The sequence below is a fragment of the Echinops telfairi genome, unplaced genomic scaffold (assembly GCF_000313985.2).
Source record: "Echinops telfairi isolate 266 unplaced genomic scaffold, ASM31398v2 ScPeMD7_23;HRSCAF=83, whole genome shotgun sequence".
NCBI lineage: Eukaryota > Metazoa > Chordata > Mammalia > Afrosoricida > Tenrecidae > Echinops > Echinops telfairi.
Window position 1 is genome coordinate 33,280,653 of NW_022103920.1, and position 22,180 is coordinate 33,302,832.

Genomic DNA, 22,180 nt, shown 5'->3' on the forward strand with positions numbered 1-22,180 from the left:
TGGCACACACCCCTCCATGTTTTTCTTCACCTTGACCACTTCATCAAATAGTTTTCCTTTCATGTCCCTCTTCATTTGTGGAAACAAAAAGAAGTCACATAGAGCAAGGTCAGGTGAGTAAGGTACATGGGGCAAGAGAGGCATGCTGTTTTTTGCCAAAAACTGGTGCACTGAGATGACTGCGTGAGCAGGTGCATTGTCGTGGTGGCAAAACCAGTCCCCCATCTGCCACAAATCAGGCCTTTTTGGGGCCCACACATTTATGCAATCTTTTCAGAATCTCTAACTAGAAAGCTTGATTGACAGTCTGATCTGGTGGACTGAACTCCAAATGCACTAACCCCCTCACATCACATGCAATTCAATTGTTTTTTTTTGTATCTCTTTGTATATGAAATATCTGGAATAGTCATGTGCCTAGAACCACAAGTTTATTCGTGGCCACCAACAGCTGGGAAGAGGGAAACATAGGAAGCTATTCTTTGAGTTGTATGGAAACCCCTTAGTAGCATGGTGGGCTAAGCCCTGAGTGCTGATGGATTGCTGGTGGCTGTACCACATGAAGGCTCTGTGGAAGAGGGGAGCTGGTGGCTTCTATAAAGACCCACAACCCTGGAAGCCCAGGGAGCAGTTCTCCACTGTCCTACAAGGCTACTAGGAGCCACAGGCAGCTAGATGGCAATGGGATTTCTTTTTTTTTTAAGTTCCTCTTTACAGGATACAAAACATTTGAAAATGGATGGGAGTGAAGGATACATAACAAAATATAATTAAGGTAATTGAATTGAACACTTACAATTGGCTAAAGTGGAATTTTTTTGGTTCCATATATTTCAACATTCCTCCACCTGCTTTCCGCCAACACTGCCAATAACATGTAATACAAGTCTATTTTTGGCAGTTTTTGAAACTGCCTAGCGAAACTACAGTCTATCTCTGACACTAGGTGGTGTGTGTGTGTATGTAGGTGTACATCCATGCATATACTTATATATTTGCATGTACAGAAATATACACAGGGACATATATATACATTTATGTGAATATATAATAGTAAAGTCCTGCTGATCTATAAATGGAACCGGAGCAACTTAATTTATGTACCTAACAGGAATGTTTTGATGAGCTTTCCAATAGAAAAGGTAACACTTAAAGATGTGTGAAAGGCAAACCTGTTACCGGAGAATTCCACATTGCAAAACATACAAACACCATAAAAACTGGTGTCGTTTCTTTCTTGCTGCTGTTGCTCCAGAATTTCTTTCTGTAAAGCAGAAACAAATCTTTGCTATTACCTTAATAACTACTCAGCTGATTAATGAAAAATGTCAGAGTCAGCCTGGAAAGGTGGAACTGGGGGGAAAGTGCAAAGAGAATACAGTAGTCCCATGTGACAGCTGACGATATCTCCACTTTCACTGTTCACACCCTCCTTGAACTAACACTCCGAGGTGGCCCTGCTGAAAGCCTACAGAACACTCCACAGGCCAGCAGGGACCCGTTAACAGGGTCTCACCACCCTGCCTCTTCTTCCAGACCAGCCCATCTTTTGCCAGCGGCTTCCCACCATCCTTTGCCAAGGAGTCCTGGCAGTGCAGTGGTTACATGTTGGGCTGCTAGCTGAACGGTTGGCAGTTCAAAACCACCAGCAGCTCGTCAGGAGAAAGACCAGCTTCTCTACTCCTGTAAACAGTCTCGGAACCCCACAGGGGATCACTGTGAATCACCTCTAACTCCATGGCAGTGAGTTGTTGCTTTAATGATGTAGGGTCCTTGCTGGGAGCACATGTTAGGGTGTCACCATGTACAGGGGACAGACTGCACCTTCAGGGTGCTCTACGCTGTAGCGCTCCTCTGGTTTGATGCTCTCATCTCCCTTTTTCTGGCCACCTGTGTGTATCCTCCTTTTACTCACTCAAGCTTTCCATGACGCGCACTGATCTGCTTCTGTGCCCACTAACTGGCTCCCCCAGCTACACCTCCTTCCCATCTGCCATTCGCTGCTTTGGTCTCCTGTTCTTGCCCTGGATCTAGAACAGAACTTCAGATACTCCTGAAAACACTGCTCAGGAAAAACAGACAATCAAATTCTAGGAATTAAATTAAATCAAGGGAGTTTGGTGCACTTCTCCCCCCACCCCAGGGGATTCTCGCTGTTATTTTCGTCTGGTGGGGATGCTTAAACTCTGGTTCCTGGTTCGCTGAGATTTAGACTACCGTTACCACATACCATTGTTATAGGAAAACATTTCCCTGTAACATATTCTAAATGTTGTGTATCTGATAGAGGCACAGAGTGATAAGACAAAATTTGATCATAAACAGACCATTAAAAAACTAGTCTATAAATGGTAACAGCTCTGCCTAGAAATACCATATATACTCGAGTATAAGCTGACCCGAATATCAGCCGAGGCACCTAATTTTACCACAAAACTGCATTAAAAATGTGCTGAAAAACTCGGTTTATACTGGAGTATACATGGTAAATAGAAGTACTCAAAAAACCTCTATCTAGAAATAAATATAATTAGACCTCAGAAGTAAATGAATGGCTCTCTACTTTTTACTGAATAAAACCTATAAAATCCTTGTTATTGACAGTACTTTACACTGGGTTCAACTCTAGATTTCAACAACCTTTCTCTCGTATTATTTCCCAATTTCAAACCTATGGTATCGGGGATATAAAGAACATACACTTTAATTAATTAATTTGTACGTTGTTCTTCTCCACAGCAGAGTTATATACTATGATTGACATATTACGATTTCTGAAGCTGCTTAGTTGCCTGGGGAACCATTCTCTCCTCACCCCGTGGTTTCTATCCACGTTTTCCAGGCTGCCCTTCCAGGTTCAGTCCTGGTTTTCTGTGAAACCTGGAAAGAACAAGGCTCTTTTCTAGGATTTGCTTTTTACTTTGTACCTCATGGGATGTGTCAGGTGACCTCTAAACCACCTGAGACACATGATACATCACAAAGGTGGCTGGCTAGTCAAGGCTGCCTCTCTGCTAGAAGTGCTATTTGCTGCCTTTTGTCAGTTTGTAGCAGTCAGTTGCCGCCTGTGGGGCTTAAGTCTTCAAGACAACTCTCTTCCCACCATCTCTACTCAGGGAGAATGACCTCCCTAATGCCTTACGCACCCACTTTCTTACAGCAGGTGCTCAATAATATAAAATTAATATCTCACATGCAGCAGCATATATTACGTAATCTGAATGCTGTTCTAAAAATAGATGCCAATTCATAGCGACCCTGTATGAGAGGGTAGAACTGCCTCCGGGAGTTTCCAAGACTGTAACTCTCTATGAGAGTACAAAGCCCTCGCTTTCTCCTGACAAGTGGCTGGTGGTTTCGAACTGCCGACCTTGCCTTTTGCAGCCCAATGCATAACCACTAGGATAGGAGTTTATGAAACATTTTATCCCTGACAGAAGGTTGACGTCTATCATATGACGTTTCTTATATGCTTGATATTTCACATATACGGGTCACTGCTGGAAAAACCTTGGCAACATTACTGCATTTTTTCTTTCTTTTTTTAAAAAAAATTACTGTATTTATGTAATAATGAAAGTAACACGCATCTGACTAGTTTACAAGCTCCCTGAGGGCAGAACTGCTGTGCTCATCCCTGTATTTCCACTGGGCCTTAGGAACAGGGCGACACAATAGATACTGAAGAGAGCTGTGTGCTGCCTGGTCAAAGCCCTTGAGAGGTTAGAAGGTGCCCAGGAAGAAGAGATGCCCATCCCCACCATGTCCCAGCCTCGCACTCCGATGGCGGTCAGTGTACAATGAGCCGAAGAAAAGGAACGGTGGGCTGTCAGCGTTTCCATTGCTTCTTTCTTCTGGAGCTCCTGCATTTGTAGGGTAGGAAAAATCCCCAAGGCAAACTGGTTGCTGGTGAGTCCATCCCTATGGGTGGTGAGTCCATCCCTATGCGTGGTGACTCCCCGAGTCCTCCTTAGAGTGGTCCAGGCTGTGGCCTCCTAGAGGACAGCCAAGCCTTTCTTCTGAGGGGCTCCTGGGTAGGTCTGAATGAACAATGCTCGCTTATCCAGTTCGTGGTCAAGTGCTTAATCATTTGTACCACCCCCAGGCTCCTACAGCAAGAAAAGGATGTCGTTCCATGATGGTTTCTTTTTAAGGACCCATGTTGATAGATGCTAAAAGGCCTTTAATGAGGAAGAAGCTGAGTAGAGCTAGTTAGCCAATCAAGAAACATGTATTTTTTCTTCTCCCTTTTATCCCTTCCCTTCCTTCGTAAAGCTTTTATCTGGTAGGATTAATTGTAGCATAGGTTTGAAGTCACTTATGAATAAGAATGAAAATCACTAATATTAGGAGACCATTTGTAGATGACACCACAAAGACTAAAGTGCAAATCATAAGCCCATTGGCTTTGTGGTTTATTTAAAAAAAAAACACACCAAAAAACCAATCTCACACTGGGAAGACAGGCTCGTTTGTATTCATAGGTTTAGAGAATGGAGGGAGGAAGACAGTGTCACAGATGTTACATGTTTGAACGTCGCAAAGCAGTTGATGAAATCAGATAAAATTTTCATTACAAAATCAGCTCGGATAAGAACCACAGTTGTAAGACTACAAGATCAGCTTAAGGACCGGGCCAAGAGTCAGGATAATAAGCTGCGTGTTTGTTTAATTGGGATAAAATGTCAAGTGTGGTTGCAAAGGGGTCAGTGCATAGTCTTTGATCTTTATTCATAAGCTGAGAGCAGAGGAAACATTAATGAAACAGCAGAAATAGCAGATGGCACTCAACATCGTCACAGGGGCTTGGCATACAGGGAGAAAATGACAATGTGAGGTCGGGTGCAAATGAAAGAAATCAGCCAGTTTAAGAAAGAACCATACAGAACATGTCGATTAAGGTAAGACTCTGTACACAGGAGAGCGAAAAGTGGATGCTCAGAAGGACAGATCCAACAGAAAAAGCTCAGACCAACACAATAAAGTAAAACTAAGGCTGCTCTCATCTTCTTTGGGTATGTTATTAGGAGAGACCATTATGCTGCTCAAGCAGGAAACCAAACCAGACTCACTGCCGTCACGTGGATGTAACTCATCGCGACCCTACAGGACAGAACAGAACTGTGAGCTTGAGGAGACTAACTGCTGTAGAAACTCTGTCTTTCTCCCGAGGAGTGGCTGGTGGTTTTGAACTGCTGGCCTTGTGAATAGCAGCTGAATACGCAACCACTACACCAGCAGGGTTTTCTGGTAATGCAGAAGGGTAGAAAAAAAAGAGGAAGACCCTTGACGAGCTAGACTGGCGTAATGGCTGCAACAATGGACTCACATGGAACAACTGTGAGGATGGCACAGGCCCTGGTGGGCAGTGCTTCGTTCAGTTGCCCACTGGGTCACAGTAAGTCATAACTAACTCAGCGGCACCTCACAGATAGACACCAGAGAACATTTCCTTGATGCCGACAGGAGATGGCGTACCGCTAGGGTTTCCTGGCTGAATGGATGAGGGTGGCAGGAGAGAAAATGGCCCTCTCCCAGGCTTCCTTCCCAGCACAACCCAGGGGACTCTGCTGGAAATTCTCAGTCTGAGTCCTGAGTCCAGCAGACTCCTCCAACCCACCCACTGGCCCCGAGTCCATTCCAACTCCCAGTGACCACGCAGGAGGACGAAGGCGAAGAAGTGCTTTTTAGGGTTACCGAAGCCATTCCTATCTCACGGGAGCAGGCAGCCTCATCGTTCTCCAGCAGAGTGGCTGGGGGGCTCTAATCGCCACCCTTGTGGTTAGCAGCCCCATGCTTAAGCTACTGTGCCATCCGGCTCCTTCTCTACCAGTACAGAGCCCAACAAACCTTCCCTCTAAGCTCACAGCAGTGGTCCACCGTTCCCACAGGAAGCCCCCACAGTCTGCTTCTCGTGCTTTCAATCTTCAGAAAGACAGGCCATCTCGGAGGCATTTCAGTGTGTCAGGCTGCTGTGAAATAAGGTGGCACAAAGACTGAAGGTGGGCCCCGACAGATCGAACCTGAAGGGCATGAGAGCATGTGATGTGATGTCACGGACAACATACTAATAATAAACCCACCAAACAGCATGGGGCTGTGTGCACACTGACCTTCAAAACCAAGCTGCTCCTCACGGGAAAGCATATCACAACTCGGAGAGGAGTGCGGAGGTTGGGGCAGGGCTGTCATGACGTAACACAGCACCTGCTTCCTCGAGACTGGAGGATGACAGCTTAAGACTGTCTAGGAAAAGAATGAACGCACTCCAATCATCTTCCCTAACCATGGTTTTTGAAAGCAATGGGTGATGATCATCTTTATTCTGCTCTTTCTTGACTCTGTCACTTGGGCCTGGACCCACAGGCCTTGGAACGCAATTGGGGAACATGTGGGTTCACATGCTGATAAAAACCACACAGGCTGACACGTGAGCAGGAGTTTGCCCATGATCTCACCTAATTCTATCACCCAAATGACACAGGAATGGGTATACACTAGAAAGAGGAGGTCCCTGAAGAGAGTTCCCAATTCCACCTCCCTAACACCAACTGAAGCCCCCAAGGTGGTATTTCATGTGCCGCGGTCATTATTATTTCACATGGATCCATTTTGAAAGACAGTCTAATCAGGCATCACAGCCTAACGTGGTGTTACTAAATTGAGCATTTCCACGCTGTCCTCCAGGGCTGTAGATGAGTCTAGTCAGAATTCACTAACTGGCAGTGAGCTGGTTTGGTTTGGGTTTTTTTGTTGTTATTCCTTTTTAACCTGAAGAACCCCTAACAAGGAGGGGCATAATCGGCAAACATGGCGTGCAAATCCAGCATTTGGCACCTGTGCAGCAAAGCAACTAAACAAATCAACTTCTTGATGGCTGCCATTGCTGAATCAATCAGTTAAAAAGCCAAGATTAGATATCAAACAATACTGTTTATTTATGACCATTAGTACTGTCAATTGTCTCTCAAAGCAAATTCTTTATTAGTAGAAAAATGTGGATGAATGTGTGTGTGTGTCCTTTAAAACACTATGAAAGGCAGGAAAGCATCTATCTTACCCCCAAATGGCCCTTAATCACTAAGGTACTAATTAAAACGAAGTTGAGGGAAGGGATTTTCACTTCTACTTAGGATGTAAAAAACCCTAAGAGAACATCTGACATAAGAAGTTGGATAATCATAAAAGTCTTAACGTACTTTGAGTCCAAACAACTGAAGTCACCAGGCAACTGCATTCCAGAGGGCAAGCAGCTCCTCTGAGGAGGGACAGAGGGAGAGACCAGGGAAGGAGGCACCTTTGGCAGTGCATGGGAGGAAGAGTCAAGCAAGAAGAGAATTTCAAGGAATTCTTAAAGGTTAAGTTCTTCGGAGCCCTAGACACAGAGACCTGTCCGTGTGCATCAGTTCTTTTCCCGGGGTCTCCTCTGAGGGCTCAGGGGAAAGCGTGGGGTAGGGCAGGAGATGTGAACATGATGGACCTACTGGTGAACAGGTTAAAAGCTTTCTTGCTTCCTGGGCCCATTCTTTCATACAAAGGAAAAGCTGGAAGCTGCTGAGGGAAGAACTCAACCCTGCACTGATTCACAGCCTGCTGCTGCGATTCTGGGAAGTAAGAACAGTGTTCTGCAGCTCTTTCCCTGAAGGTACTCGTCGAGGCAGTCCTGTAGTACACCTTTCTTAGAGCACTCAGGAAAGTCAGGTGTGTGTTTGGGAGGTGGAAGGATAGAAATGTACACATGTTTAAATGGAATATTTAAAATTTGTGGGATCTGGAGTTTGCCCTTCCTAAAGATGGGGTCTGTGTCTGGCCACCCCCTGCAGGGATGATGGCTAGAAAAGAGGGAGCTGACCCGCAGGCAGCCCTTGTGGTCTGACCTACCCGGGATTCTGGGCTCCACGGAGGCCCAGATACGAGGAAACGTCCAGAGAGCTTTCCCTGCCCATGGAAGTGCTGGTACCACAAAAGAGCTTTTCAGGAAAAACCTGGGAGAAGATTCAGTTCTGGAACAGCTTAAATTTTTCTTTGTTTTCCGCCATCAAGAGCTGTTCAGGCTGACAAATGAAAGCGTGGAGGGTCAACGTAACGGACACGTAGAAAGGGAAGTTGCGGAAATGAAATGATCCTTAGCTGCAGGAAAAGGGTGATGTGACTGACACCAGTGGGTCAACAAGCACTAGCGGTCTTTTGGAATGACTCGGACACAATGCCAGAACCCAGTCGGCAGACCAACTGGAAAAGGCCCTCCTGCACATGGCACGTTGACGAGCCTTTCCTCTCAAAGTATGAAGCTCAGAGCCCACGGGTTTAAGGACTGGAAATGCTGGGCCTGACATTCTTTAGAGGAATTGAAACCTGGGCACGGTGTGCGGTTCATTACCTACCACAGTGATGAACTAGAAAGGAAGGAACGATGTTTCTTTGCCAACGACTTCCCATTCTCCATGCCAGCTCTGAAATGAACTGAAATAAAACAACTGGGAGAAATGGTTTCAGTTCCTTTCTTTGTGGTGTAAAACAGGCTACTTGAATAATCCCATTGGCTAAAGTGAATGCCATTCATTTAGCAAAAATTTCCCAGAGATAAACTAAAGACTAATTATTACACCGGGCAACATAACCTGTCACTTATGTTGGCCATGATCTGTTTCCTCAGAATCGGATTAGGTCTCTCCTGTCCTCTGAGAAAAGGGTTTCCAGCAAAGGAAGACTTGGCATTCTTTTGGGCCATGCAACCTGTGCCTTCTCTTGGTTACAATCCCCACATCAGGATACGTTTAGATCTTTCCTATCCACGGAGAAAAGGGCTTTTGCACCACATTCACCAATCACTATCAGTCTTCAGTGTCTACGTTAACCGATAACCAAGTTTACTTTTTTCCCTAAAATCACTGCAGTTTATCATCTGAATCCCTCTGATATCTTTATCTTCCTAAAGCCTTTCCAAACCATTCACCTCACTGTAGCAACATTCTAGGGACTCTCCTCAGACATCACCTTCTCCAAAACTCTTCCTTTTTCTTTCAGAAAACCATGGGCGTTTTACAAAGGAACAAAAAGTATAAAGGCCTTGCGGCTGGAAAGCGAATGGAGTTTCTGAAGACCAGGCATGGGCAGTATGTTTGGGGGAGAGAGGATGCCAGGTAGAGGAGGAGCTGGGAAGAGAGACAAGTAGGTACTGGCTTCTTCGAGATCTTCATTAGAAGTCTGGATTTTTCTTTTAGTCAAAATGAATTTGAAAGTAATAGAGAATTGTAGTCCTAAAGTTACAGGATTTCAGTAGGTAAACATTATTTAGGAGTATTGAAATGGAGTATTGAATTTAGGAGTATTGAAATGGTCTTCAAATTGCTGCAAACTAAGGCAGGGTAAAAACACACAAAAAAGACCATTTTACCATTTTCTCTAGTTTTTTCTTCCATTTCTTATAGCCTCTGAGAGCCAGTGACATTTTCATTTTAAGCCTACTCAGAATCATAGTAAAAGCTTTTAACCTCCTTTCCTTTGACACCCTAGTCTAGTCTCTCTGCAGTAATATTCCATAGGTGGAAATTAACATAGAAAAAGCTCAGTAAATTTCCACTAATTTAAGGATTAGGGGACAAATATGATGGACCAAGTGAAATGGAAACATGGCTAGATTTTATGTGGAGGTATTTGCATACAATTCCAACCATTTTCAGAACAGAATCTACCTTCATGTTCCAAAAACATTTTAGAAGTCCTTTAGTTTTTACTCCCACAGGGCTCCCTTTTAAATGGTACATGTATTGCCTGTCAGAAGCAAATGGCCTAGCCACCTAAAGAAAAAACAAATCTTTGCATGTACAATTTAGGCATCACTGTACCGAGGCAAGGGTTATCAACAGTACAATACAATTCCTTACAAAATAGAATAAAGCCCACCGCTTTCAGCATTTCACACAGGAATGATGGGAAGTTACCTGTGTGGTCATACCAAGGATCTTAGTGAATACACGTGAAAAGGCCATGCCAATGACTAATGGGCGACAGCACAGCAAACAAGCCAGAGAGGGATGTCTAAGTGGATGATACACTCACCGCACCCATGAGACTGGATCTGACTAATATCTCACCTTCTTGAAAGGCATCAGTACCTCCTACCCCTTCTGAAAATGCAATGATACAGGCAACAGCCATCTGCTTGCTAGAGAGAATAGAAATAAGAGTGTTTTTCCTTTACTTTGTGTCTTCTTGAAGTGGGTTTTGAAGAGAAAGGAAGCAACACAGTAGAGAGCACGTTAAAAAATGTTTTTTTCAAAAATGTTTTTAACGAGTAAAGAAAACAAACTCAATGCATTTAACCCTGGACACAGGCTAGAGCATCATAGTGAAGAGAAAGGTAGTGGAACCAACTAAAGAGAGGATGTGTGAGACCGAAAGAGAAGAAACAAGAAAAGCAAAAGTCTTATTTGTGTTAAAAATAGGTATAGAGAATTCTCCTTTCCCCCACCAATCTTATAAGTGGATCGCCTATCTGAAAAACAAAACAGAACAAAAATCCAAACCCACTGGTGTTGAGTTGATACTGCCTCGTAGTGACCCTATGGGACAGAGTAGGCCTGTCTCACAGGGTTGGAATCCTGATGGGGAGCAGCGTGCCACATCCTTTTTCCATGGCGTGGCTGGTGGATGATAGCCACAGAAGTAGGGACCACGTAACACAGACGAGTAATGTGAGGATCAAAGGAAATGACAGAAGTCACAAACATTGTGACAGAAACAAGGTTGCCTTGGATGGACCTATCAGATACACTTGACCTGGTCAAGGAGGTGGGGGTGGGGGGGCGTGGAGAGAGAGAGAGAGAAATGAAAAGAAGACCACACAACTTATCTATGAGCGGTGACGAATGATTTAGACATGGAGTAAAGAAATGGACTGTGGTAACAAAGATGATTCTAGAAATTCCCAGACTGAGTAATCAGTCATGGTGGTATCATTACTATAAAGAAGGGGGAACAACCTAACCACAAGCTTTAGTAGTGGAAAAAATAAGGTTGGTTTTACACATAGAAGGAGCTGGAGAGAAATGCATATGGGAAAGTTTCACATGCAGAAGTTTCGATATGGGCTTCCGAGGGGAGTCCGGATAGAGGCAGGGGAGGCATTCAGTCACCAGCAGCAGAAGTGGAGGCCCCAGGAGAGCAGTGGTGGCTATGGGGATGCATGGCAGAGCCGGGGCCAAGACCTTCAGAAAGACACATACCTACGAGGAGGAAAAGGGGCGAAGGAGCCACTGGAAGAGATAATGCTAGAATGATAAAGACATAAATGAACAACATAGAGAGATTAAGGCCTTTTTGGGTTTGGTTTGGTTTTTAAAGAAGGAAGCTGGAAGAGAGAAGATGCACAAGCTCCTCACCCACCCTCCCCAGCAATTAGACACTCTCTCCTACCACCCACGAGGAAGGAAGGGTGAGCGCAGTGTGAGCATTTGCAGCCCTCTCTGGATCAGTACCCTTCCTCCCAGGGCGCGGGGGTACCACTCACTTTGAGGCACATTGGCTGAGACTCTCTACGGCTCTCACTGCTCTTAGAGGGCAGGAATGCATTGCAAAAGCGGAGCTTAGAGGACAATACAACATGAAAGCAACCGTGCATTGAGCGCTGCAGAGGGCGCGGAAACACTCCGAAGACAGAATGCTCTGCCTTCAGAGATGTTACAAAGTCCACCTGAACGAGGAGTAAACCAAACAAAAGTATTAAATAACAATTAATACAATGGATCATATCTATAAAAATAAACTATTTATGTGTGTGTGTTTGTGTGTATAAAACACTCCACCCACCAAAAATTCATTTTACTTTCTTCTCTAGCGCCCATGGAAGCTATTCTAGAACAGACCATATTTTAGGCCACAAATTTTAGGCAAGTACAAGTAAATTTAAAAAACATTGAGATGATACAAACCATCTTTTCAGATTATATAATGCTGTAAAATAAGAAGTCACCCATAGAATGAGCAACTCTAAAACATCAAATGCATAGCAATTGAGTAACCCTTCACCCAAGAACCACTGAGTTAACTGAAGCAGGTGGCTTACTAGGAGGTACCCCCACCCCAAGGAATCCCGCTCCCTCCTCCCACCCCCCCACCCCCCCACAAAGCCATATATTTAATTATTTTACAAAACAACCTATCACCTTCCAAGTACTTCTACATTACACTTCATACATTTTCAAGTATGAGATTCCATTCTTGGAAACACTTTTCAAATTCATCTGTTTGGATGGCTGACGGCACCTCCCTCATTTTTTCGTTCACCTCTTCTATGCCATCAAATCTCTGTCCTTTCATGTCCGTTTTCATTTGTGGGAACAAAAAGACGTCGTACAGAGAGAGGTCAGGTGAGTCGGGTGCGTGGGGCAAGAGAGGCATGCTCTTTTTGGGTCAAAAATGGGTGACTGAGATGGCTATGTGCATAAGCAGGTGCATTGTCATGGAGACAAAACCAGTCCAGCATCTGCCACAAATCAGGGCTTTTGTGTCACACACTGTTGTGAAATCTTCTCAGAACCTCTACATAGAAAGCTTGATTAATAGTCTGACCTGTGGGATGCACTCCAAATGTTCTATCCCCTCACATAAAAAAACACACAAACAAACAAACAAAAACACACAAATGAGCATCATCTTGATTTTTGATTTTACTTGATGAGTTTTTTTGAGTGAGGTGACAATGATGTCTTCCACTGGCTTGATTGTTATTTGCTATTGGGGTCAGAAGATTAGCACCATGTCTTGCCAATAGTAATGACCTTGGGAAAGAGCCTGGGTTGCCTCTGAGCTGTTCTTTCTAAGTGGGGCATGCTTCCAGTCGATGCTTTTCCCGGGTCAGTCAGAAGCCGAGGCACAAATTTTGCAGTGAACCTTCTCATTCCAAATCTTCCATTAAAATTTGCTGAATCAAGTTCCAAGATAACTCAGGTAACTTCCCCAGCTCTTCAATGGTCTGTCTTTGAGCACAAGTGCATGAATTTTGTCGACATTTTCATCTGTTGGGAAATTGATGGACGTCCAGTACGAGGTTTGTCATCAATCAATATTTCACCTTTTTTGAAAGAAGAAAACCACTCGTACACTTGAGTTTTCCCCACAGCACTGTCCGTGTAAACTGTGTTCAACATCACAACAGTTTCTGTGGCACTTTTCTCGAGCAGGAAACAAAATTTCACAGCTGCACGCTGTTCTCCCAAAAAACAAGGTTCAAGTGATACTGCTTTTATGAAAAAATTCACTGTGACCACAGAAAGCCTTCCCAGGTGATGCCACTCCGTGCACTAACTCGGAGTGAGTTGCTAGATGCTCACCCAGTGGGCAACGTGGAGTACGAGAGCTCTGCTGGTATGATAGGTTGGCCCAGGGGAGCCTTTTTTTTTTTTTTTGGCTACCCCCTCGTATAGCAATATCTGCACACATCAATAGAAAAGCTTTAAATGAATACCTGCACACATCAACTACAGTAACTGGAAAAATGCAGTAAAACAAACCAACAGAAAGATTGAACAGCCACCTCACAGGAGCGCCATTAAAAGCAAAAATCTAACAGAAGGCATGGCGGATGGCTGTAATGAAGTAACAGCTCCTTTCTATATGTCCCAGTTGGTCTGCTACTTCCCAGCTTTAAATGACATTTTACATGGTCGCTTACCTTTTTTTAAATGAATTATGTCTGCAATGAGTACCACTCCTCCTTGCTACTCCTCTCAAGAGCAATGAGGAGACAACAGCGAGTCGGTAGCACTGCCAGGCCAATGGCTCCTGGCTTTGAAGAACTCATGAGTAGCTCCAGCTATCTCAGTTCTCCTCATCGAACAAACGAACAGATAAAAACTTTCTACGACCAGATTAGTTCTACTCAATTTTCCCGAATACTCCTTGAACATCTGGATCGATATGCATTCTTCTTCCCTTCACTCCAGTCCTCCAACTACCTGGAAGGACTGCGCTGACAACTGAGTTATTTGTTAACGTTTACCGAGGGCTTTCTATCTGCCAGAGACTGTTCTAAGTGTGTTATGTGTCGTACCTATGTTTAATCTTCACAAACTCTACAAGGGAGAACCTAACATCTAGGTAAGAAATGATTTATTTGCCTTCTGCAACCAGACTGTACATTCTTTTATGGTAAGAACCTTGGACTTCTTGGTATCATCACCTAATGAAACAGGAATTCAAAAAATACACAGGGAATGATTATGCTTTTTATCTTATTTTCTCTCTGTAATGTAATGCTCATTTTCATCAAATCTATTAGACTGTAAGGTAAGTGCAAAGGTCATCTAAATTCCAGAGATATGGAGAGATGTTTCCAGGGATTTAAGTCCGTCTACAGAAAGTAATAAAGCCTCCGAGTCTTGAGGGAAAATGCTGGTGGCGGTTGGGCTTCAGTTCTTCGGAAGGAATCCCCGGTGAACTAGGATTATGACAGTCTGATCTCTCTTGATTAAGGTCATCGTAACCACCAACAAGAAAACTCGTGGAAATGGAAAACTTTAAATAAGTGAAAGCAAATAAGATTCACAAAATATGGCAATAATATTTGTTTTGTATATTTTTGAAGGCATCGCTGTAGGGAGAGAAGAGAAATGCTGAAAGTCCTGATTCTTCACTGGGCTTGTTGCTACAGGAAAAGCTATTTTTTCACAGGTAGCAATCAATATCCAATAACATCCTCTCCCCTTAATGGGAGAAATAATCATTTTGGATGCTTACAAAACAGATTCTACTTCAAGGCACATTCTGAAATCATATCAACCACGGTAACTCCTAGTTCTTTTGAGGAATAACCAAAACATTTAAATCACAGCTCCCTCATTACACAGCTCTTTAGCCAAGTTCTCAGACACAAGGAAGACATTATTTTGCTTAAAAGCTGATCATTTCCTATTACTTGTGATTTAAACATGAATATTACTAGAGGAATAGCAAATCTACCTCAAGTACTATTCATGCCTAAATCACAATAGGAAATGACCTGCTTTTGAGCAAAATAATTTTTAAAAATGTATGAATTTATGATTAATTTATGAAAATGGCATTTTTCATTGGTCGTCTACTGTCTCCTTTTAAGGCCAAAGATGCTGAGGTTTTCAAATTAGTTTGTTTGTATCGTTACGTCTGAAAATAAGAAAGGCTACCATGGTGCTCAGGTCCTCGGTTGCTTCACTGAGGGGCATACAAGAAGTGCCGGTGCACAACACCTTCAACTCAGTGTTGGCCGGGGCATCCCCCAACTGCTGGCCCCGAGGGTGTGTCAGGCAGCCAGCGTTACACTCAAACATAAAGCCCTGTTGGTATTTTACACATAACCCAGGAAGCAAAACACAGGCCCAAACTCTTGAGTTTTCAATTTCATCTTCAGATAACTGTACGCTTTCCCCTCCCTGTTTTAAGAATCTGTTGTCGCGTTTGCATAGCTTGAATGCTCCCATGATAAAAAACAGTAAAATAATAAACAATCCTGTGTGTACTTTCAACATCACCCAGGTTTTAAACAAATTGTTACCAGTCTCTGTTTCTGAAGCTCTTCTCTAAGAAGTCTATCTTCTGGTAAAACGTCACATAACAAAAAATAATTGTCTTGTTCTTCTGTTGAGAGATCAAAAAACAAATGAGAAAAAAAGGTTATATGTAATTTATTCCTACAGAAAGATTTATTCCTGTGAGTGTGTGTGTGTGAGTGTGTGAGAGTGTGTGTGTGTGTGTGTGTGTGTGTGTGTGTGTGTGTGTGTGAGGAACTCCTCTGCTGTGGAGTTCTGCTTTAGCAATATTCAGGTTAGGCAAGATAAATACAGCAATTTAATTTTTGCTATCATGAACATAAGAGTAACTCGAATTTATCTGTGAAATTATTCCTTTAATTCTTGGATCGTAGGGAAAAGATGTGAACTTACCAAGTGGGCCTGTAGAATTGATTCTTATCACACTACAAAAATCTGTGATGGGCTGCTCAGTGAACCTTTTCCTCCAATATAAAATGTACCTTAAGACAATCAAAAAGAAAGGACAGTGAGAAGACTCAATACACGACAGCCACTCTGCCCTTATCGACTATCTCATTACCTGTTATTTCACTTTACAACAGCAATAAAACATCTACTGTGATAGATAGGTTTTTTGTCACATGGGCTGGGCCAAGATGCTCACCGGTTTGGCATTTGAGGCCTACTCATCTCCCATGATGCAACCTAACACAATGTAATTACCTCCATAATGGAATCTGCTGACAGAAGCCAGGCGATTGTAAGAAGATTAGGGTAGTGTGCGACCCCTCCCCCCCACTCTCTTACTCAGGTGTGGCTTATTTCCTATACGACTGGATGCTGTGGGGAAGCTTATTTGCTTTTTGCTGGGTCACTGACCTCCAATTTTTAGACTTAAGCCAGTGACCTGTCCTATTGCTTGCCAATCCTGGGAGTCATTAGAGGCCTGCCATTCAATGTGCTGGCTTTGGTTGGATTCATTTGCCTCACTAGTTACAGGCCTGACCTGCTGCCACCAGCCATCATCACTCCCTGAAGCTACACAAGTCCTAAGATACCCCCTACTTGGCAACTGACCCATAGGGTCGAGACCAGACTATACTCACCTGCTTCTGCAACTGTGCAACGTGTATTCTTGATACACTTTTCTCTATACATAAACGTTTAATAGGATATCGTTTAGTTTCTCCAGAGAACCAAGCCTAAGACATCAGCTATTTGGCTGCTTGTGCACTGCTGACGCGTCGGGCAGTACAGAAGGCCACAGTGCTAGCTGCGAGGGTGAAGGTGACGCGCCAACTTGGTTGGGCCGCAATTCTCAGTGGCTTGGCATTTGCACCAGAATGTAATGTGGCAGAATGTCCGTGTACTCTGGCAACCGTGTAGTGATGTGGTCTAGCAGTTATGTAATGAAGTGGTCATCCTCCATTTTGTGACCTCATGTGGTAGCCCTGCATTTTGAATAATACCAATTGTTAAATAAGGACCTGGTCTTTGGAGCCTAACCATGTTGGCAAGTGAGGAGTGGGTTACTTCCTTTAGAATGAAAGGATTTTTAAAGAACATTTATTTATTTCAAAGCAACAAATAAAATGGTGACTAATGACTTGTATGAAATGTAAGAATAGAAAGCAGTATATAAATTGACATATTTAATAAACTGAAATTATCCTGGAAAGGCAGGGAGATGATTACCGTATATACTCCTGTGTAAGCCGAGTTTTCCAGCACATTTTTAATGCAGTTTTTGTGGTAAAATTAGGTGTCTTGGCTGACATTCGGGTCAGCTTATACTTGAGTATATATGGAACATTTTAGTACTAACACTAGAGTCAATAAACAGACATATAGGAAAGTTGTTATTATGTTAGTCATGATTTTCTGAGATGGTAGCTAAGTTTATGTGAATTTAAAATCCAACAGATATGAAGCAGTTTATATCATATAGTTTCCAATAAAGAGAAAGGTGAGTGATTATCTAAGTTATCAAACAAACAAACAAACAAAAATTAAACGCCCCCAGTCTAGATATCAGAAGAATAACAATGAGAAATCAATCTAAATTCAGTTTCTATAATAATACCTATGTCAGACTATATTTGAAATAAGGTAAATTTAACCTTTGGAAAAATAACCAAGGTTGCCATGCTTACGTGTGATGAGCAGAGCGAGGAGACAGTTAACTTTCAAAGGAAAGACTTACACCCAGAGGTGCAATCCTGAAGACAGAGGGACTCAGCTGAGAAGACTCAAAGGTCTGTTCATCTTTCCATTTATCAATAAGATCTGTATTGCAATTGCAACCTCATTTGTCAAGCATATCAAGAAGAAAGTGTGGTCTCTTTCATGAGGAGAAAGGAAATTAAAAGGCTGACTCCATAGCTGACAATTCATCAGGCTTCACAGTTGCTGGATTACACGTACAACAAAGAACCAAAGCCAAGTAAAAGAGCTGGGAGTTAGAAATAGATATACATCTAAAATAGGCAGTTGGACATTTTTAATGGCTTCAGTGTTTTCCACAAATAAGGCCCACACATTTCAGAGGTAGGCAAGTATTTGACAATTCTCGTCACCTACTCTAAGTCGTTCCTAACTCCCAGGATCCGGTCTTCCTTTTTTACCCTTCTCTTGACATTAATTACCTTATCTCAATGACCAACTTCACGATGCTATCTCAGGTATTCAGATATATAGGCAGGGACAATGAATTATTTAATGAGGGTCTTCTAGCCCAAGTCTCTCACTCCCACCAAAGAACTGTTTCCTACATGTGTCTGGTAAGAAGGTGGGGGAGCACACTTGGAGGATTCACCTGTGAGCAACTGTGAACAGGATGTCCTGCAATGTCATCCTATTGGGTATAAAATGAGTCCTCAGAGAAGCCAGGAGTGGAGCTTGTCACCTGGACTTCATAACCTTGAGCAGGGACCCTCCTGGCTCCAGAAGACAGCCCTAGCATTAGAGGAGCAGCTCCCGAACCAGGAGCCGGAGCATGGGACCATGCAGAGGATTTTCCAATCCACAGAGCAGGTCAAGCTGAGTGCCTTGGGGCAGGAGGCTGGCTTATGGAGTGGGGTGTCCCTGGGACCTCACTGGGGAAGTGGAGCTGAGTGCCTTCTAGTGTAGGCTAACTGGAGTTGGGTGCTCTGGATACTTTACTCAGGGAGCTGGTTTGCAGATCCATGCGGCTTGAGCTGAATGCCTGCGGATTGAAGCCGACAGCTGAGTGATATGCCCCTGATCTGAAAGAACTTTGTAACATGTCCTGGTAAGCAACTACCCTGGGTCTTTCTCACCGGCAGCACAGCTTGTTAACTTCCTTCATAAACCCTTAATCATGAAGTGTGTCTGTGAGCTCTGGTAGCCACTGCAATAGCTAGTAGGACCCTGAGAGGTAAAATAGAGAATACCACTTCACACACACACACACACACTCTCTCTCTCTCTCTCTCACACAGACACACTCATGCACACACACACACTCTTTCTCTCACAGACACACTCATGCACACATGCACACACACACTCTCTCTTTCTCTCACAGACACACTCATGCACACATGCACACACACACTCTTTTCAAGGCTCTAGTTGTGTGCCGGGGACAGCTCTGAGACGAGAGAACCATAACATGGGTTGACATGAAATATAAATGGATGATAGTATTGAATGAGTAGTAAGAAAAAGTAGTAAATAAATACTATATAAGGGGGTGAAGGGAGACACCAGACAGGATAAGATAGGATAAAATAATAATAATTTATAAAATATCAAGGGTTCATGAGGGAGGGGGAAGCGGGGAGGGAAGGGAAAAATGAGGAACTGATACCAAAGGCTCAAGTTGAAAGAAAATGTTTTGAGAATGATGAGGGAAACAGATGTACAAATATGCTTGACACAATGGATGTATGTATGGATTGTGATAAGAGTTGTATGAGGCCCCAATAAAATGATTAAATAATAAAAAAAGAATATATTCATAAAAAAGAGTTGTACAAGCCCCAATAAAATGATTTATTTTAAAAAAGGAAAGAAAATGATGATCGCAACATATGCACAAATATGCTCGATACCAATGATGTATGGATGGTTATAAGAGCTATAAGAGCCCTCGATAAAATGATTAAAAAGAACACCCCCCCTCCCCCGCGTGCTTTTGTTCTTTCTTTCCATATCCAATCGTTGTAAACCTTGATGGGATGATGAAGGAGAGGAGCCTTTCCTTACCAACTGTGCTGGACTTTATCTGAAGAGGTCTGAGCACTACACACCTTAGGCTCCAGTGCAGCCTCGAACTACTAGCACTATAGTTGCTGTACCTTGACCATGACTCTATGGCGAGGGCATTGGTTTCCATATTAGAAATAGCAAAAAGAAGGTAAGTTACATGTGTATCAGATTCATCAAAGTAGGAAAAGAGGTGGAAACATAATTTCCTTCGGCACCCAGGACCAACTTCAGCACCCTCTAACTCCTCAATGTCTGACACAGCTCCTCTTAATCTCCACTTTCCCACTTCCCACCAGTAGTCCCTTCTCCTGGGAGAGAAGGGAGAGGGAGAAGGAAAAGGCAGAAGTCTCTAAGAAAACAGAAGGCACATCCTAATGCGCCCCATCAGAATCCCACCCCCCTTTCTAATTCTCCCCTCAGCACTTGGAGACGATGAACTGCTGGTCCAATTGAAAATATACAGACATCTATTTTCATGACTAATAACATTTATATGGCAGGACCAGGTGCAGAAATAGCTGATTATAAAAGACAGGAAGGCCAAATTTACTCTGGAGCTCTCTGATGGCTACTCTGAAAAGACACCCACTAGATGCTCACCACTCCTTGCTACCACTCCACAGAGGACCATCTTGCCAATATCCCTTGGACAAAACTGAGAACAGTGGTCTGTCCTACGTAGTATTAGTACAGTCTGGTCAACAGACTGCTAAAGGCATGGGCAACCACTTGCACACACAGGCTGTCTAGAAGAGGGACTTACAGAAAAGGGACTTAGAGAAGGATTGGGCTGAAACCAGGTGAAGCAGGTGACCAAGTAAGAGCTTGGATCCCACTGATCAGGTAGCCTTTTGAATATCCATGACTTTTTAAAAAAATGAACGGTCAATACCATCCCTCTCTTATCTGTACAAATTTGGTGCCGGAAGAAATTTTCTTTGTAAATTAAGACCGATCAAACCCTCAATTATTGCATTAATAACTAACTTTATCACCACTTTGGGAGACAATATTGACTGCATTCAGATGTAAACCTGAATTTAAAGTTATTGTTCTTGGATATTTGGTTTGCTTAGGTGCAAAATAAGTCACTAATGATGAGAAAAGCACACTGCATGTAGAGCAGTATTCAAGAGCCTGGGTGTTTAACAGACGTTAGCTATTCTTACATAGGAGCGCTGGTTGTGCAGTGGTTAAGCTGCACCATGGGAGAGAGTTGTGGCTGTTTACAGCCTTGGAAACCCTAAGGGGCACTTCTACTCTGCCCTATAGAGTTGCTCTGTGTTAGAATCAACTCGAGAGCAATGGGTTTAGTTACTTTTAGAAGAAAGAGTATAATATTTAGCTAAGAGTAAGGAATTAAAGAGGAAAAATTGGGATCTATAACAACAGCAACATTTCATCAAGCTTTAAACAAGCAAGTGGAAAGAGTTATGCCCTGAGGCAAAGAAGGCACATGCGGATGGAGAAGTGGCAGAAGCTCAGAGTGATGATCGTGAACTGCCCGAGGTCACACAGCTACCCTGTTTCCCTGAAAATAAGACAGTGTCTTATATTAATTTTTGCTCCCAAAGATATGCTGGGTCTTATTTTCAGGGGATATCTTATTTTTCCATGAAGAAAAATACAGTATACAATTAAATGTTGAACAACAAAAAAGGAAACTTATTACCTGTATACAGTACGGTAGTAGTTGTCAACACAAACCAGCATAACCAGACAAAATGTGAATCCTACAGTAGCAAGAATTTCTTGTTACTACCATTATTTCCATGTACAACAATCTATGGTACATTTACTCACAATGTATTGTACATTTACTCACACTTCCTGTCTGCTCCGGCTGAGCTGCAGCCAACAGTGAGCTGCACAGCGGCGCCCGCTGCTACGGTCCAGAGTCCAGAGTTATGGGAGCTTTGGGGGGCCTTATTATCGGGGAGGCTTTCTGTTCGGGGAGGTCTTATTTTTGGGGGTTGTCTTTCAGGGAAACACGGCAGAATGTCAGTATCAGGATGTGATTTTGGCCTCTCTTGCTCCAAAGCCAAAGACGTGTTGTACATGTGCCCCGGCTAGCACGTGGGGACAAATCTGTGTAAGAATTAAAGAAAAAGGAAGGCAGAGACGTGGGAGAACCCCCAGAATTATTGATCTCAGGGATATTGAGGAACCTTCCACTCATATTACCCCAGGGGACCATATATAAGGCTGTGACAAGGCCGAAACATACGTTCTGGACTGAACCCCAAAGGCAGAAAGAATGCTTGCCCTTTTCAGGACCATGTGCTGTCCACCAGCCACCCTGGGCCTGAACGGCTCCATATTCCTGGCAAGACCTCAACGTTGACACCACCAACGACTCAGGCCCTGTGATCAGAACCCCCTGGACTAGACCAAAAATGTCAACTAACACTCCCGCAGGGACCACAAAGCCGTACTGC

The 22,180-nt window shown here is 43.3% G+C and overlaps 1 protein-coding gene across 3 annotated transcripts in view; it reads right to left on the bottom strand.

Annotated features, from left to right (window-relative positions):
* Window positions 1–22,180, bottom strand: part of ZNF277 (zinc finger protein 277) — a 107,226-nt gene that overhangs the window by 17,263 nt on the left and 67,783 nt on the right. For all 3 annotated transcript variants that reach the window (XR_006679948.1, XM_004702581.2, XM_045288627.1), the window contains exons 3-5: window positions 15,921–16,009; window positions 15,533–15,615; window positions 1,173–1,264 (exon numbers count right to left, since the gene is read on the bottom strand). Coding sequence is in view for 2 of the 3 variants with exons in the window: in XM_004702581.2 (XP_004702638.1) it covers window positions 1,173–1,264; window positions 15,533–15,615; window positions 15,921–16,009 (264 nt within the window). In the remaining variant the exon portion in view is untranslated. The remainder of the gene's footprint in view (window positions 1–1,172; window positions 1,265–15,532; window positions 15,616–15,920; window positions 16,010–22,180) is intronic.